This window comes from Xiphias gladius, chromosome 7 (assembly GCF_016859285.1).
Source record: "Xiphias gladius isolate SHS-SW01 ecotype Sanya breed wild chromosome 7, ASM1685928v1, whole genome shotgun sequence".
NCBI classification, from domain to species: Eukaryota; Metazoa; Chordata; class Actinopteri; order Istiophoriformes; family Xiphiidae; genus Xiphias; species Xiphias gladius.
Window position 1 is genome coordinate 25691746 of NC_053406.1, and position 17020 is coordinate 25708765.

General features: G+C 45.1%; 1 protein-coding gene across 2 annotated transcripts; it reads right to left on the reverse strand.

The window, feature by feature from the left end:
- Positions 1-51: 51 nt before the first annotated feature.
- On the reverse strand, positions 52-11458 carry zgc:154093 (uncharacterized protein LOC777623 homolog). 2 transcript variants are annotated; one of them, XM_040130871.1, is made up of 2 exons: positions 11297-11458; positions 52-3138 (listed from the first exon to the last, which is right to left on the reverse strand). In XM_040130871.1, exon 2 carries the CDS (start codon positions 2570-2572, stop codon positions 1631-1633), a length of 942 nt encoding a protein of 313 aa, XP_039986805.1. In that variant the 5' UTR covers positions 2573-3138; positions 11297-11458; the 3' UTR covers positions 52-1630. The 2 variants fall into 2 exon arrangements, with proteins under 2 accessions (XP_039986805.1, XP_039986804.1); XM_040130870.1 differs by having other exon boundaries at positions 11293-11456.
- Positions 11459-17020: the final 5562 nt, after the last annotated feature.

Sequence of the window (17020 nt, forward strand, 5' to 3'; positions counted from 1 at the left end):
ACTAACGTCGAGTTCAATTAGACTCTGGGAAGCCCGGCACCACGCAGTCAGTAGCTGTTACTGCCCTCCAGTGGTCACGGTGAGGGACTACGACCACACGATTCAAACGACCCCGGAACACGTTTACAGGCTCGACGCTGTCTGCAGACTGTCCTACAGTCTTTGGTCCAAATCGAGTTTTAGTGCCTTTAACATTTCAGTTCATGTTGTGCTTAGTTGGGGCACATCCTCAGACGAGTTCAGGCTTAATCGCATTATTCCACCATAGGAATGTTGTCCGGGCGTGATGGGATGACGGACATGAACTTTATTTGAGGGGGCTCCTCTTGTCCCGTATTGATATATTGATATAGATATATAAATAAACAAGAAACTCCTTTGTTTTTAAATCTCAACGTGCAGCTCCTTATAGTCATTTATGTTTATGTTTGTGTGTGAAGAACTGTCCATGAATCCAAAGCATTTTTTATAGGAACCTTTTATTCATAGATGTACAGTGATATATATATATATATATTTATTTATATATATACAGCATAAATGACATTTGAATAATAGGCTGCTGTGATAATGCAGTCAGTGAATGTTAGGGAGGCTGACAATTCGCCACAACACAGAAGACGAGTGTTCTAAAACCGACCAATGTCTGAGAATGATCTACAAAGCAGCACTTTTCTTACACTTAAAGCATTTCATTAGTTAAACTACGAGATTAAACTTCTTCGGTTTCACTCTTATCAAAAGACTGAAATCTGCCACTGAAATGTCGGCGCTGTTACACTGGAGGACAGGTAGAGACCATTTGAGCTTATGTCTTCATCTGTCACAGAGGGACAGTAGAATTGGCAGTTCTTCACATTTCATCTGGCAGTGAAGCATTACGGTAAAAGAGTGGCGAGTAGAAACATTCAGTCTCCTGACAACTGACAATGCAAGCAGGCCAAATGAATTAGGACAGAGTATGACCCACAACATCAAAATAATTATGTTTGCAGTTCAGCTGAGTGGGACTGAGCATGTGTCGTTTGAGTCCGATGTTGCAAAACATTACGTGTTAGTAGCTGTGGTTTCCACCATGGATAAGTGAGTCCTACTGTTCCTGAATATTCTTCACAGCCGGGGATTTCTCCCGTTTCCCCGGGTCGGTTGCGACATTTACATCTGACTCAGCTGGAAATTTATTTAACAGGCAGAAAAAGGAACAGAAAATCCTCAGCACGTCAGATTAACAGACAACACAATGTGGATAGCGGCTGCTATTTTGTCCAGAGAGAAGCTCGTGATAACAAGGTGACTCTAGTGAGGCTCGTTGTTTTCTTACAGTTTGAATGTTTATGAGTCTGGGGCTCAGCTTTGATAAAGGCTCCTAAGGACCAGCCCGTTGCCTTGGCTGTTGTCACCTCGGGCAGCAACGTCCCAGCACTTAACAGTAATGTCCGCATGCCTCTCGGCTCTTTAAGTCTTTCATCAGCTTCAAACTCAGCAGTCATTCTACTTGAAAAAGACATTTTCTCCACCCTGCATTGTCCATTCCTCCGTCCCTTGTCCTCCTTCAGTCTCCTCCCAAAGTGTTTAAGGATATATTAAACCATGTATAAAAAATATCTGTACATCACATTAATCTTTAAATTCACAGCTCACAGCGGTCGTCCACAGTCTTGTAGCGGTCCATGATACTCAGGACATCCTCCAGGATGGATGGACCCAGATCCAGGTTTAACCCCATCATAGAGTCTGACCGTGACACACCGGGTGAGGCTGTGAGACCGATCGGATGAAAGGCAGCGCAGGGAGACTCGCTGCGTTCGCTCCTCAGATCCTCGTTGCTAAGGCCGGCGTCAGAGTCAAGACTGAGGCCCCGGCGAACGTCCAGGGGCCCGCAGGTTTCTGACATGGAGTCCTCAGAGGAGACCTCTGAGAAGGAGCCCGAGGACGGGACAAGTCTGCGGACGGCAGGGGAGAGGGAGATGTCACGGCAGGGCTCCGACGCCAAGCGGCCCACCACACCGTTCTCACAGAGCGACAGGGTCGGGTGCCGCTGGCTGTGGTCGTCTGCGTGGCCGTGGCCGTTGGCCTGTTTGTGGCTTGTCTCTGTAGGCTGCTGGTGGGGGTGGAAGTGGTTCTGCTGAGGGGGCAGAGAGGGAGGGGAGGGGTCGTCCAGGTGGAGGCGTGGAGGTTTGGGGGGAGCCTGTTCGTGGGCGATGAACACAGGCATGGAGATGGTGTTCTTCAGCAGGCCGGTGTTGGAGTGCTGATAATGGAAACCGTTGTAGGCGTAGTTGTGTGCGTCCTGTCTTGCAGTGAAGCCCTCGTCCAGGTGTCTCTCCTCGCTGAGTGAGCGCGTGTGACCGTTTGGCGTCCGACTCAGCGACGGCAGCATGTCCATCTTACCCTGGAGGAAACCCACGTCTCCAAACATGTCGCCCTCCCCTTCGGGACCCACGTGGGCACTGTGACGTACGTCGCCCAGCGGGGGGCTGATCATGTCACCCGAGAGGACGTCGCGAAGCTTCAGCTTCTTTCCCTTCTTGGGAGTTGTAGTTTTTAAGTATATTGGCGTCTTTGCCGGCATTTTGCTCTGTGTGCTTCTCTTTATCTGAGAGAAGAGGTGAGGCTCCTCGGGTCCACTCGCCGGGCAGGACTGGCACCTCCGTAGGTTCGGGTAGCAGTCGGTTTCTCAGGGCGATTAAAACCAGCAGGAGCAATTTAACTAAAAGCAGATGCAGTGTCAACAGCTCACAAAGCAAACTCACTTGATAAGGAGCTCTGTTGGCTCTTTCCTCTTCCAACTGTGTGATCCAGTCTGTCTTGAATGAGCATACAAGTATGTAGGCCGGTCAGCGTAGCGATAGCAACCCCGGGAGTCGTGCCTCACACTGACATGTGACTCGAAGGAGGGGGGTGGAGGAGGAAGGCCTTGACCTCAGATCAGCTCCCTCTGTCTTTTTCTCATGCACAGAAAAGCCATATCCAAGCAAACACTGAGCCGCCTTCTCTTCAAAACAGACAGTCTCTCCTGCTCGTCCCTCCTCAGACAGACGGGATGACGGGATGAGGAATACGATCCCTCCCTGCTGTCGGGTCGGTCGTCGGAGTTCGGCAGAAACTCGAGGAATGTGACATCTAAACACCGGAGATCTGTGAGGAGAAACCAGAGAGAAAAAGGAGTCAGAAAGAGGCTGGAACAGATGAAGAGAGAGGGAGGAGAAGCCGGGGCAGATGGATGGGGCGAAGGGGAAGGGAGGAGGCAGAAGCTGGGGGAGAGAGGAATGAAGGCAGGAGCAGATTTACAACCTTCTTTTCAGCGAGCCAGAGGACACATGATGGAAAACACCCGAGTGTTTGCTAAGAGGGGTCTGCCTGCCCCAAACTGTGTGAAACCGTGTGACTCGAGGACTTGTGGGTGCTGAGGCTGCTCTTGCAGTGAGTCAGTCGTTGAATCGGTCCAGAAAACCGGTCGAGTATTCCCAGAGACCCCTCAGCATGGTTAGTGGAAACACAAATTACTGCGTGGAAATTGCTGGTTTTGAAAGCTTTTGGCGTCAAGACTCCCTGTCTGTTATCAGTGAAAAATCCTCAAGGCTCTTTCCCGAGAAAAACACTCTGAATTATAGGATGACACGCGGGTCACGCCTGAGGCTCTGGGATCTTGTGATCCCACCACAATCCTAAATGTCCCTTTGGTATTTAACTCTTTAAACGTAAAGACACGCTCTGTTGTCTGTTCAGGGCTCAGCGGTTTTGTTCCAAAATTAGATTTTGACAGTTTTAAGAAGGAGATCCTTGCCTTGACAAAAGATAGCTGGTTAGGAGAAGCTGACTTTATGATAAGGACTTAAAAAAATCTGAAAAAAATAAAAAAATAAAAAAAAATACGCTTAAGAAAGTAAAACCACTTGCTTTTTCAACAGAGGAGCAGCGTGAGGTTCCATTTCGTCTTGAAAATCCAGTGTAAAGTTTCTATAAAACGCAAACTGGATTACCAAACATTTCATCAGGAATAGTTGTTTATTCTTGTGTAATTTTCAGATCTTGTGACTTGTGAGAGAGAAACAGCTTTGAACAGACGTTCATCTTGTGACCTTCAGTTCACAGGCCCCCTTAGTATTTACTGAGGAGGTGCGTTGAGGAATGTGTGGACTGTCGTGTGAGTGATAGTGTGGAGCCTGAAACTGCTGAAACGAATCATTTTCAACAAATAACACTTCACCTTTTTCATTATCATACAGCCCGAGACTGAGGCGCGTCTGTCTTTTCCGGCAGGTCTAGATTCTGTGGATCTAAAGCGAGTTTGATTCAACCAGTAAAGGACCTTCGACTTCTCATGAAACAGAACAACAACAACAACAACAACAGCGTCATTATTGTCCAGCGTCAAAACTTGTTGCTCAACCCTCTGAATGGTTGAGATTTCAGTGAGGTGACTTCAGTTTAGTTCGGTTTCTGTGACTGGAGGATTTCACAGCTCACTTTTTTACCCAGCTATTTTAACATGTCTGCGCAAAGTAATAACAGTCAAACCAGCAGAATGAGTTTTCAACCAAAATAGTCTCATCTCCATCACATCGTCACCACATTTGGCATCTGAAGTCCTGTGAGGGTTCACACAGGGTTCACATTTAGGTGAACTTCGCAGAGATCAACCTGAGCTGGAGTATAGACAAAGGCTCATTTCTCTGGCGCTGAAGTGCAGGAGTTGTTGCTTACTGTCAGTTCCATTGATAACGCAGTGGTTGTAAATTTGATTTGATTTGAACTGGAATTTGACCACAGCTTTCACTCTCTCTTTTGGCTCAAGTTGTTCTTGCTTGAACTCTTCTTAGTCCAGCTGGGATTTTGTTCTGGGACAAAACCTGACCGGCTGGAAAGAATGTGTCCCTCTCGTGTTTTGCAGCTCCTTCACAGGGAGGTCTTTGGAAACAACAGGCGGTCAGTGGTTTCCTCCCAGAGCAGGAGTCGTTTCGTAATGCGGCATGTGCAGCTCCACAGAATCTGACGTGTAGTCCCAGTATGATGTAGGCCACACAGGCTGAAAAATTATAACTTAAGTCCGATTGTTCATGTTGCAAAACCTTTGTTTGAAGTAGGCCAACTTGTTCATTTGTCTCACTTGTGTAGACAAAGACAACAGTGTTTCATAACTAAACCACTTGAGAAAACTAATGACTTGAATAATCTGTTTTTTCACTGGAGCCATCACTGTGCCACAGTAAGTGGTGATAATATCACAAAGCGAAAGAATTAAGAAATTAAGGGAAGTTAAATGTTGCTATTACTAGTGTTTACAGTGTTTAGACAAAAACTGAGAGCAAACTAAAGACAAATACAGATCTATCCAAAATAAATAAAGCTTTCATTTACATTTCAGGTCCTTTTGATGCTTTGACAAAGTCACTTCACAAGTTTGCACCAAAGGAAAATAAGTTTCATTTTCTAGACGAGCCACAATACTGGAAACTAACCTCTCCCGCACAAAACATCCCCGTAAGCACTGACTTGGTGATTTACAGGCCAAAAGACATTGAGACAGTATTTCTAGCTTAAAACTGAGCTACATTTGGTTGAAAAAGCAGAGTTTGTTGGATGTCAGCAGTATTTAAATTCCTCCACTTCAACATGTGGTAAGAGCCTGCTCCACTTTGAAATCTACTGTTGAACCAACTCTTAAATGAGGAGAGAGATTTAAAGTTCTGAGTAACGATCTTATGCGGTAACGTGCTGAGTAACCGTCCCAGCAGCAGTTGGACGAAGTGGCTCCAGTGGAGCGAGTGATGCATCGGATCAGTTGGAACACGAGACATTTACGGTACATCTCGGGTAATCAGCTCAGCGCTGACACACCTCTGTGATCAGACAGTGACAAATCTGTAGCTGTCCCAGACGAAGACATTCTCCTGCTGCCACTGTTCCTCTCTTCTCAGACGATATCAACACCATGCAGCTCAGTTTTCTGTGTGTATCTCTTATAAAGATAAATCCACCCAAAAGACTCTGTCACGGTTGACAAAGACAGGTGTTGGTGCCGTACTCTCGATCTATGGAGCTATTTCCAGGTTTTCTCTTAGCCGTGTTAGTGTCATGGCTGCAGGAAGGGCAATGTCAGTCCGTCAGTTGGCCCACCGAGTTGGTCCAGACTGAAATATACCGACAACTATTGGATGGTTTGCCGTGAAATTATTTACGGATGTACATGGTTCCTGCACGATGAATCCTACTGACCTTGGTGATCCCCTGACTTTTCCTCTAGCACCACCATGATGTTCATGTTTGTGTTTTTTGTTTTGTTTTTATTTACACGTTCACAGTCCCCAGAGGATGAACTATGCTACGTAATGTTGGTGGTCTCAAGACCTTTCATCGGACGCTATCATCAGGCCGACACTTAATTTTGTTCAGTTCTTTGGTTTATGACGGAACTGGTGACATTTCCATCAACCTCAGGTGTAGTTTGTGTTGAGTAACTGGCAAATGTTAGCACATTATCAGGCTAGACTAAGATGGTGAACATGGTAAACATTATACCTGCTAAACATCGACATATTAAAATGCTCACAGTGAGCCTAAGTGCCTAAGTACGGCCTCACAGAGCTGCCAGCATGGCTGTGGACTCTTATTCACACAGACGGGTGGAAAAACACAAATGATGCAACATCACATCAAGATATTATCAGTACAGCTAATCGAGATTGATGGTAGAAAAAGTTTCAGCAGCTTAAAAGAAAAAAAGGTCTTTAAATAAACTGTCACAACAAAATGACCTCACCATGCTATTATTGATTTCTTCATCTACACGTGCTGTGTAGCCCAGAGGAAAGTCTTCTGGGATCCACAAAACAATTCCGATGAGACAGGTTGAAGGAGACGGATCCAAACTTTATAAAGCACTTTCTAGGTCTCCTGGAATGTCACAAGTTGCCAGTTAAATACCAAACGGCTGATTTGTCCTTACTCGAACTTTTTAAATGGGAAAAATCTTACATTTCTCTTTCTCCCGCACCATTATCCAAAGACATCCATCCACCACAAATGAGAAAGAAAACAGATTCTCTCCGTCTGAGTGTAAGAACATCTGAACCACAGATTTATTAAAGATAGGATTTTAAACAGTTCAGTCTAATTTAAGCCACTGAGAGTCATAAAAAATGAGACACTGACTTGTCCGCCATCATTTTACCACAAAGAAAAACAATAACAACCATATTTATGCAGCTAAAAGTCAAGCAAAGAAGTGGAACAAATGAATCAAATCGCTTTGTTAACAAACTATCACATCTAATGAAGGGGAAGACATGGACTGTTGGCTCCATTAAAGCCCACAAAAACTACCAGACTGTGAAATGTGATAGCAGTGTGAACGCAACAGTACAAATACACATAAATATAACCAGTGTAGAACCGAACCGGTCAGAACTGGTTCAGAAGGGTGGAGACACTCCTGCTGAACTGCCGAAGTGACAGTTTCTTTTCTGTTTCAACACTGATTTCTGCCCTCCAGCTGTTCTATTAAAGGAACAGTTCATCCAAATCAGGAAAAACGAGTCATAAATCTATGTCTGTTCAAGTCTCTGTCAACCAACCACAAAGCTTCATCACCCTTCTCCCTACTACAAGACATACATGTTTAGCAAACAAGTGTTCGGCCCCGAATCAAATGTTACTTCCAGCTTATCTAGAAGCGGAAAAAATCTGTAGTGACAAGAGCTGAAATGATTGGTCTATTTACCAATTAGCGGATTGACAGAAAAACAATCAGCAACTATTTTGATAATGAATTAATCCTTTCAGTTATTTTTCAGGCAAAAATGGTAAAACAATTCTTAACGTTCTCAAGTGTCCGCTGCTCAAATGACTCAGATTTTCTGACTTTTGTTGCTGCATTGTTTTATATGACTGCAAGTTGAATATCTTTGGGTTTTGGACTGTTGGTCAAACAAAACAACACTTGAAGACGTCACCTTGAACTCTGGGAAGTTGTGGTGGGGATTTGATTACTTTTTTTTGACCATTTATAGACAAAACGATGAACTGATTACGTAAAAAAATAAAGAAATGAATAACCAGGAAATTAATTGTTAAAGAAAAAAGTGTTCGTCGCAGCTCTAACACAAACTATGATCATGTAAGAGAGTCAGTTTTCCATGAAATGGCTTGACAAAGACTCTTGTTTACAGATGATCAAACATTGGAATGGTTGTTTAATGTTGATGTGTCGAGTTTGCTAACTTTGTCTCAAAAGCCTTGAAGAGAAGGTTAGATGGGCCATTTAATTTGTATTTCTTTTGATTTCATCAGTATTATCCAGTATTTTTTTTCTGCCGGTGTTTTATGAATTTTGTTGTAGATTTGGGTTTTTTGGGGGGTTTTTTTTGCACTCTTTTGCAGTATCGTTGTTGGAAACCCAGTCACCGCACTCTGGATCTGAAATGTGAATTAATGATGTCTCCTCAGCCCATGCAGGGTGATCATGGCACAAAAGTAAACATTCATTCATTCATTCACTTAAACTCCCGATGCTAGCCGGGCACATCTAGTTACAGCGCCAGTCACTGCACCGTTTCATGGCTAAACAGCTGCACCGTGGCTCCGCAATCACAACATTAACCCCATTTCTTCATCCTTTTTCACTCGAAACGCTTCGAGATGTCGTCAGTGAAGACGTTCAGTCAGTGGCGAGTCACCCAAACACACTCACACTCACGCTCAGGGCTGAGTCAGGTTGAAATACAGTTACGTAATGCAAGCAAGATCAACAAGGATTGTACCCGATCGGGTTCCAAAAGACTTGTCATCTAATCCAACTTTTTTATTACGTACCTTTGTTTTTACACTTCTAGGTCAATAAGCCGATCAAAACCAAATCAAAAATCTTCACATTTAATTAGTAATCACGTACTCCATAAAAGGTCATTACAATCACATAACTTGGTTTATAAAACCCCCTTCATGGGCACATGCGTGGCCCTACTGGAAGCTTTCCAGTGCCAGCAGGGGCGTGAGTTGCATGTTTGTCCTACAGTTCAGCCATTAAGGTTCCCGGGTCTGGTCTGTTTGCCAGTCGGATACACACTCAACATAATCTCTACTATAGTCCCTATAGCTCCGCTCCTGACATTGACCTAGGAGTAATTCACCCTAACCCCCGAAAACAACGTCGAACCCCGCATCAAACGGCTCTTTGGAGAAGTGAGCAACAGACAAAATGTCCTCACTTTCCACGGACCAACGTCGTCCTGCTCCTCGGCAGCAGTTTCTTTCCTAAATGCACCGCTCGGGTTCACCGGGGCTCGAGGTCACCGCCTGAGGCCCCAACATTAGATAACGTGGTGACATCATCCAATGCGGTCGCACTGACATTCCTTAAGCCAGGATCCATGACGTGGGAACTAATCGCATGAAGTCGCAGTGACCTGATCACTTGTTGATGTGATGCATCCGGCATTTATTCATGCACTGAATCGTCACCATGAGTCACGCCGTAGTTACGCATTCGCTAAGTAAACGATTCTTGGCCTGGTTCTAAAGTGTTAACGTAGAGTCGTAGTTCGGCCTGTCTAGTGAGTCATGACTGGGGGGGGTTGTGGTACTTAAACGCGGCCTTGCCTCCGGGGAATCACCTTTCCTGGAAGCCGGAATGTGGGACACTGCCGGTGATGCAATCATCTACATCAGTTCGTGCTCTCGGGCTCCGTTTGCCGCCCGTGTCCCCCCAAACGGGACGGAGAACCAGTGCTGCACCCGCGGGCCCCGTCGTCTCCTGGGACAACCGGGCGCAAACGGACCAGGGCCCGGCTCCGCCGCCTCTTGACGGCCGGCGATTGTTGACAAAAGGCCCGTCGCTTGTCCGCTAATCCCTTTGTTTTTACCATAAAAGTAAAGCAGATTTTGTCCGTCCTCCAGCTGATATGCTCGCCCCCCCCCTGTGAGATGTGTCCTGTAATTGTTTGTGTCTGCTGAAGTGAGTTACTGATGATCCACTTTCCCGTTAAGAGCCGTAATGCGTGTGAAGTGTATTGAGTTTATTTTTGTCCCACGTCAGCTCAGACCCAACACCGTAAACCACCGGCTGCGCCACGAACACGTTCCTGTTCCTATAAAAACCCTGGCGAGGCGAGTCGGCCGAAGGTGGGATTCGTCTCTCGCAGGGTGTTGGGGGGAAAAAAAAAAGGCTTCAACCGAATTAAAGTGGGAGCAGATTTGGGAATGGACGGGCCTCCCTCCGCCTCTCTGTTCACTTGTCGCTACCAGCGTGAAGAAGGCCAGCGGGGGAACACGTCCCGCGAGTCAAACACAAAACAGACTGGACATAAGAGACCGCGAGTTCGAGAGCAAGGCCCGACTGCAGCAGTCACCCCCCCCCCCCCGTGTGTTATGTAACTACAGCCTCTGAGATCACCCCTGTCCTCCTGAAGACCGTTGGCCGATTGGTGCCAGTACGAGAAACCAAACAAGTCTCTGTAGAGTCCAGCGCGAGCCAACGTGAGGGGAAGCTGCTGCGGCTCCGGTTGGCCCCTTTGCCCCCTCGCGCACCGTGACAGTTCGTGAAACTCGGCTGTTATCAGCGCTTTCAATGGCGGCTTTTGCTAAAATACAAGCGAGTGTGTGCCGGAGCGCTTTGAGCGGCAGCGGGACACCCCCCCCCCCGGCCGAGTGCGCTGACCTCCTGGCCTCCTGGCGCAGCGCAGGTAGCCGTCGCCGCTTTCCCCTTCCTTTCTCGGGAAATTTCGCTCACGGGCGGCTCGGGCCGCCTCTGCGACACCCCTCATCCTCTCGGAAGTTGGATCCTCACACCCCCGCGCAGGGTGAGACCGTCCACCGGAGACTAACCCGAGCGGTAGACGCTGGGTGCAACGCGTGCGCCTCCGAGAGCTGGAGCCGCTTGGTGTTGCCAAAAAAAAAAAAAAAAAACAAACCCCGGAGCCGCGGGAGTCGACAGTGCGGGGGGAGAACTTGTTGTCACCTATGAAACGCAGGGTGAACTCTACGCCGCGAGTAAAACGTGTCTCCCTCTCCTCGACGTCGGACCTGACAAACTGCACGTTGCGCACATTGAAAACCAAAGGGAGTGTCACGCGCGGCGTGGCCGCGGCTTTTATGTTGACAAACAAAATGTGGCACTGGTCGGTTTTTTGTTTGTTTTCCCTCTTTTTGTTAAGTCGCATACTGGAAAACAGCGGATCTATTCAACAGGTAGGCAGCGGCCACCAACGCACCACTGACCACATTTAAACCCATGGGGGGGGTAAATAAATAAATAGCGCACAACAAACTGGTTCTTTTCTCCGTGATATTTACCTACAGAGTGAAGCGTCGCTCCGTCATGCCCAAGAAATAAAATCACTGGAGGCGAGTCGTACAATCCACCGGGGCAGGGGAGTCCTCGGAGTGGCGGGTTATCGGTGTCTCTGGAGCGCTCTGGACGGAGAAAGTGAAGGCGGGATCGGTTTATCGCGCACGGAGAGGCGTCAAGTCAGCCGGAATGAGCACGGGTCACGTCCGGTGGGGGATTTCAAATTAAGATCTTCATCCCCGAACACGCGCTGGAACGTTTAAGGAGTGTCTCAGCCAGGGGGGGCAGGGTCCATCCATTGCGTAAACTATTTTTTTTTTTTTTTTTTTTTTTGGGGGTACACAGTTTAACTACACAAGGTTATTACCCACTACAATTCCACTTTCCCTTCATTTTCTCTCCACTTCTTCTATGCAATATGGAATAGTCTTAAGTAAAAAGTGACAGTAACAACCCGAGGAAGTACGTAAAAGTCTTTGGGTCCTGAAAACCTGAGAACTGAAAATCACGTTTAGTTCACTGCATTGTCTGGCGTGAGTTCAACCTAAAGGGGTCAAAAGGCTGAGAGGTAGCCTACTATGTACCACACTGGAAACGGAGAATAGAACTTCCTTTCGTGAGTGTCATTCATGAGAACAAAGATTCATATATTATTATGCCAGATACAAACAAGATGCGCGTGATTTTATTTTAAAAGGATAAAAAATCTTGGCTTCCGGTATTATTTATCCTGACACTCTGATTTGACACAGCAGACCCCCGGATAAATGACCTAATGAAACGGGTCTCTAAATCCGTCTGTGACGAGCGCAACCAGAACCGCTCAGAACTGCTCTCATAACGACGGTGAGACGAAGTCACTGGTGAGATTCACCAACGAAGACAAACAAAACTGCTGCAAAACTCTGGCGATTGACGGAGAGCCACTGGCGACCTCTGCGACCGACAGGCGTGAAATCACCAAAGGTCAAAGGTCACAGGGTGAGCCGTAATATCATAGCAGAGGATCTTCTCCTTAGATAGGCTGATGATTTATCCACTAGACTCAACCTATGAATACTTGTGTTTCAGTTACATCTACAACTGACCAAACACAGCCAGATTAATTATTATTATTATTATTATTATTTTAATTTTATAATTAAAGTTACATTATGCGCCGTGCTGCTACGACCCTTTGTTTTCTCTGCCCTGTGAGGCGGCTGCAAGTGAAACCGGTAAAGCATGGTTTTCTGGCCACCTGTCCGCTTCATCCAGCCAATGGGAGAGCTGTCTTACTGTTGATCTCTTGCTGTGACAGACGGCGTGCCGGTGATGAAGGCTCTGTTCTTTAATTTGATTAGCAGCAGGCGGAGACCACAGGCCTACTGATTCGCAGTCCAACAGCCAAACCAGACTAATTAAAAAAAAAAGAAAAAAACAGGAACAGGCACAAAAATCATGTTAAGTGCGTTTTTTTGACATTAAGATATTTGGTCAGTTGAATTATTGTCAGGCTGCATTGGAAATGTTGTCTTTGCAGTCTGCAAGCTCCAGCTTGCAGTATCTGCGTTACGAGAAAAATCAAAAAGGTTGTTCCAACCATTCAAAGTGAATCAATGTGGTTCCTTGATGACAACCACCCCACACAAACTATTTCTCCAAGTGTTTTTTCTCGTAAATTTGTGACTTTATAATCTCAGAGAATATCTGAGTTTTCTTTTCGTAAATTAACAACTTTAATCTCAGAAATTCAGGCCCCTGCGCCAGCTCCGCGATTTTTAAAATTTTTAAATTTTTTTTTTTTTTTTACCTACAACAGACGCATGCTGAGCCGTTTACTCACGTCTTCTTACAGAGTTTCTGAATACTGTAGTTCAAATTTTGAGATGACAACTGCAGCTTAAATGATCTTGTTTGGCTAATGTCACGTATCTGCGTACAGCTACTGCAGCAGTATCTGGGTCAAACACAACACTTGCCTTGTCTCAGCATTATAAGGAATAATTAGACGTTTAAATGGGCCTTCAAATATTTACTGCTGGCTCAGTCAAGACCTGCTGGAGCATAAAGTTTCGGGGGCACATTCTGGTGGCCCCAGCAGGGTTGGCGCTGAGCATAATTATGGCGAGGTAATGAGGATTTAATAAATGGAGAATGCAGACGTTTGCTGTTGGTAGGTCAGACTGCAGACACATCTTGTTTAAAGCTCCTGCGGGATGCCTGCAAGGCAAATTAAACTCATTCCCTCTTTAGTCATCCACTGGTGTGTGATTTGTGCTTGTCTGCAAAGAAAGACGGGCGCCTTTTCCGTTGAAGCAGCACCACGCCATAAAACTGCACACAAGCAGAACCACCTCCAAACAACATGAGACGTTACCGTTAGGGTTTCGGATTTAAGAGAAGGGGTTTCTGCCACATCTTCCCCTTCTTCCAAGGTGCACGGAGAAGGGGAAATAAGTCCGCAGAGCTCCAAACTCCAGCAACAGTTGAACTGTAGAGAACAACCTTATTGTGAGATCAACGCATTTTGGCTTGTGGTCTTCCTCAGGGTCATCGCACAACACATTCACGTGTGTTGAGTTGCATGGAAACTGTGATGAAGGCCACGGGCTGATCGCCTTGGTCTCATTTTTTTCCTCACGCACCAAGGGTTGCTGGAATTTTGACCTCTACAGGGGTTTTGGTTTCTTCGTTGCACACACAGCTGAATCGCTAAGTTTTCACTGGAATTTCTTATAACAAGGCAAACACAGAGAGAACACACACTCTTTATCTCTCTCACTCACTGCATCAATCTCACTCTCTGTAAGTGTTTGAAGCCGACTGGAATGTGTAAACTAGATAAGCAGAGAATTACACAGAGTCTCTGAAAGATGTGGTTATATCACACAGCAGGGACTGATGTGTACTCACACGCACGCTAATACGCTCACACACACACACACACACACACACACACACACACCCAGATATGACATCACCTAAGTAAATCAAGATGTAATCAGGGCAGTGTGGGGTGGCTCCACATGAGGATCCATGAGACCACTATCATCTCTCTCTCTTATACACACACACACACACACACTCCGCCAGGGCCTACGGCGAGGCTCCAGCCCCCCAGGTTCTGCCCCATGCTAAGACCCCCAGAGAGACTGGTGTTTCTCCAGCTCGGAGGCACTAAGTAGGGGGTGCAGGTTTGTATGTGCGTTTTCTCTTTTAGAGTTTAACCACGCGTGAGGACTGACGACCAATGTGAGCTCTGTCAAAGTAACCGAAGAGTTGTGCAAGAACAAATGGAGACGAAAATAAAAGGTGGAGAAGTAAAACTAGATAAAGACAAAAAGATACAGTAACCGATCGTATTTTCTCATAGCTGTTCTATTTAGGTTGTGTAGAGAGGGAAGAAGTAGAAAGAACAGAATTACAGGAAGAAGGAAAAAGATTATATTTGCCCCCTCTTTGTAACATGGCACAATGTTGGTCCTGGAAACCGACTCTGGCAGACAGGACTACAGCCAGAACCAATCTGTCCTCTCTCATTGTAAGTTATTATGTAACAGGCTCATTTAGCCATTTGGAATTAATCCATCCCCGTGACACATGCAGTCTCAAAGATTTCTCAATAAAAGAGTCAAGACTAAGACAAATTCCCACGCTTGTGTCACTTCCAATCTCCTCCCCAGAAAGTTTACCTACCTACTAATCAAAACTTGGTTTCAGACTTAATTATGCCCTCAAATTTCCCCTTACGTAGATACGCTTTTCTCGTTGTATGACCATTTTTCACAGTATATGACAATATCACATGTAAATATGCTGTAGCTTCTCCCAACACTTCACTGAAGCTATACAATCATTTAAGATGTCATATCCTATGGTGGAATGAAGACATTCTAGATGTTTTCTGCATCATTTTATATATTTTCCCACAGTTCAGAATTACATCTAGCTCATATTACATTAGCTTGCATTTAGTGTAAACATTTGAATCTTGTGACAAAAAAAAAGTTCTTTGAGTTTGAACAATGTTTTACTAGATGAAACATGGTTGCAGTGAAGGGCCCGCCGACAGGTCCGTCAGGACTGAAGACGTTAAAGATTTTTTGCAGTTCTGACGAAGTCCTCATTGTGCTCTGTGTCCGAGTTTATGATGACTGTCCGCTGTATTTGAGCTCATTTTAGGGAACGTTATGTTGTCTTGTTATCCCTTGTGTCATTATCTCTTTATCTTAATTAGTGCTCTAAAGCACTCCAAGATTAACCCATAAAATCATTGTTTAAAAAAATCTGACTTGAAACTCACCTTCAATATATAATATTATAATATTATAATAAAAATAGTCCTGACTCATATAGCCTAACGTCAGCACATAGTGGTTCCTCGTAAGTGTGAGGTTATATTTCCACGTCCAAGGAGTGAAATGAGCGATATACAACTTAGACACTGTGTGACCTCATCGCCAGGAATTCTGGGAATCCCTTTGTAAATTACCTCCATGTGTTTCCATTTAGTTTGCCGAGATTGAGGCAAACTGCAAAGCCTCAGGGGTGATTGGGCTGAAGGAAGAGGGAGAAAAAGACCAAAAGAAAAATGCAGAAAGGAGGATGAAGGGAAAACAAGAATAAATCCAGAAAAGGAGAAGAGGAAAAATATTTTTAACAAGCCTTTCGGTCACAATTAAAGCTTGTGTTTGGCCACAGATATACAAACACGGGCAGCTGTGGCTCAGGAGGTAGAGGGGGTCGTTCGATCCCTGGCTCCTCCAGTCCAAATGTCGAAGTGTCCTTGGGCAGGATACCGAACCCCAAAATTGCCCCCGATGTATCATCGGTGTGGGAATGTATACATCGTTGTGTATTTCTGTATGTATAGAAAAGTATGAATGTGTGTGTTAACGGGTGAACGTAAAGCGCTTTTGCGTGTTAGCATGCCGATATTCGCTAATTAGCGAATATCGGCATGCAAAACTAAAATGGTAAACATGATAAGCATTATACCTGCTAAACATCGGCATGCAAGCATTTTCCTAGTTAGCAAAAGTCAACCCAGAAATTTTAACGTACTTTTGTACACACGTCATTCTCACTTCAAATATAAAAATAATTTCTAGATTGTCACTATGTGAAGTTAGGAACTTGACAGAAGATGTTTTATTCTGTATTTGTAACACAATCAATATTTTCTTTCATCGTCAGACTAGATTGTAGATTGTTCAAGATTATAAATAAAGCATCGACACATTATTAAAGCCCATCACCCCCAAAAGAGTTTCCATTTTAGCCACTTTCATTCAACAAAAATAACCGTTTTTTTTTATTCTTTGGTGACATGAATAAACTTAGCCAACTATCTCAGCTTTCGCAGCTTTCAATTTCGACCCACAAGGGGAAGTTAAAGTGGCTTATATGCTACTGGGTTTCCTTACAGACTGAAACTGTGAATACAGTGCCGCTGTAAGTTTTTCCAGCAGCGTTTTCCAGAGAGTGAGCGGGCAGTGGAAAGCTAAACAATGAATGATGTAAGAGGGCAGAAGGCAAAATAACACAGGACACTGTAAATGTGTCAAATTCAGCCTCCAAATACTGAACAATTACATAAACACTTCACAGAGGAAGGCACATGCGTACACACACACACACACACACACAGTATCAATTCTGCAAGTGCTATTACATAAATGCATTCACATAAATGAATGCATTACACAAACATTAGCTATATGCTTTCTCCATCTCTCTCTCTCTCTCACA

Bases quoted from the DNA above. Each gene is read 5' to 3' on its own strand.
- zgc:154093 (XM_040130871.1), bottom strand. From the start codon at position 2,572: ATGCCGGCAAAGACGCCAATATACTTAAAAACTACAACTCCCAAGAAG.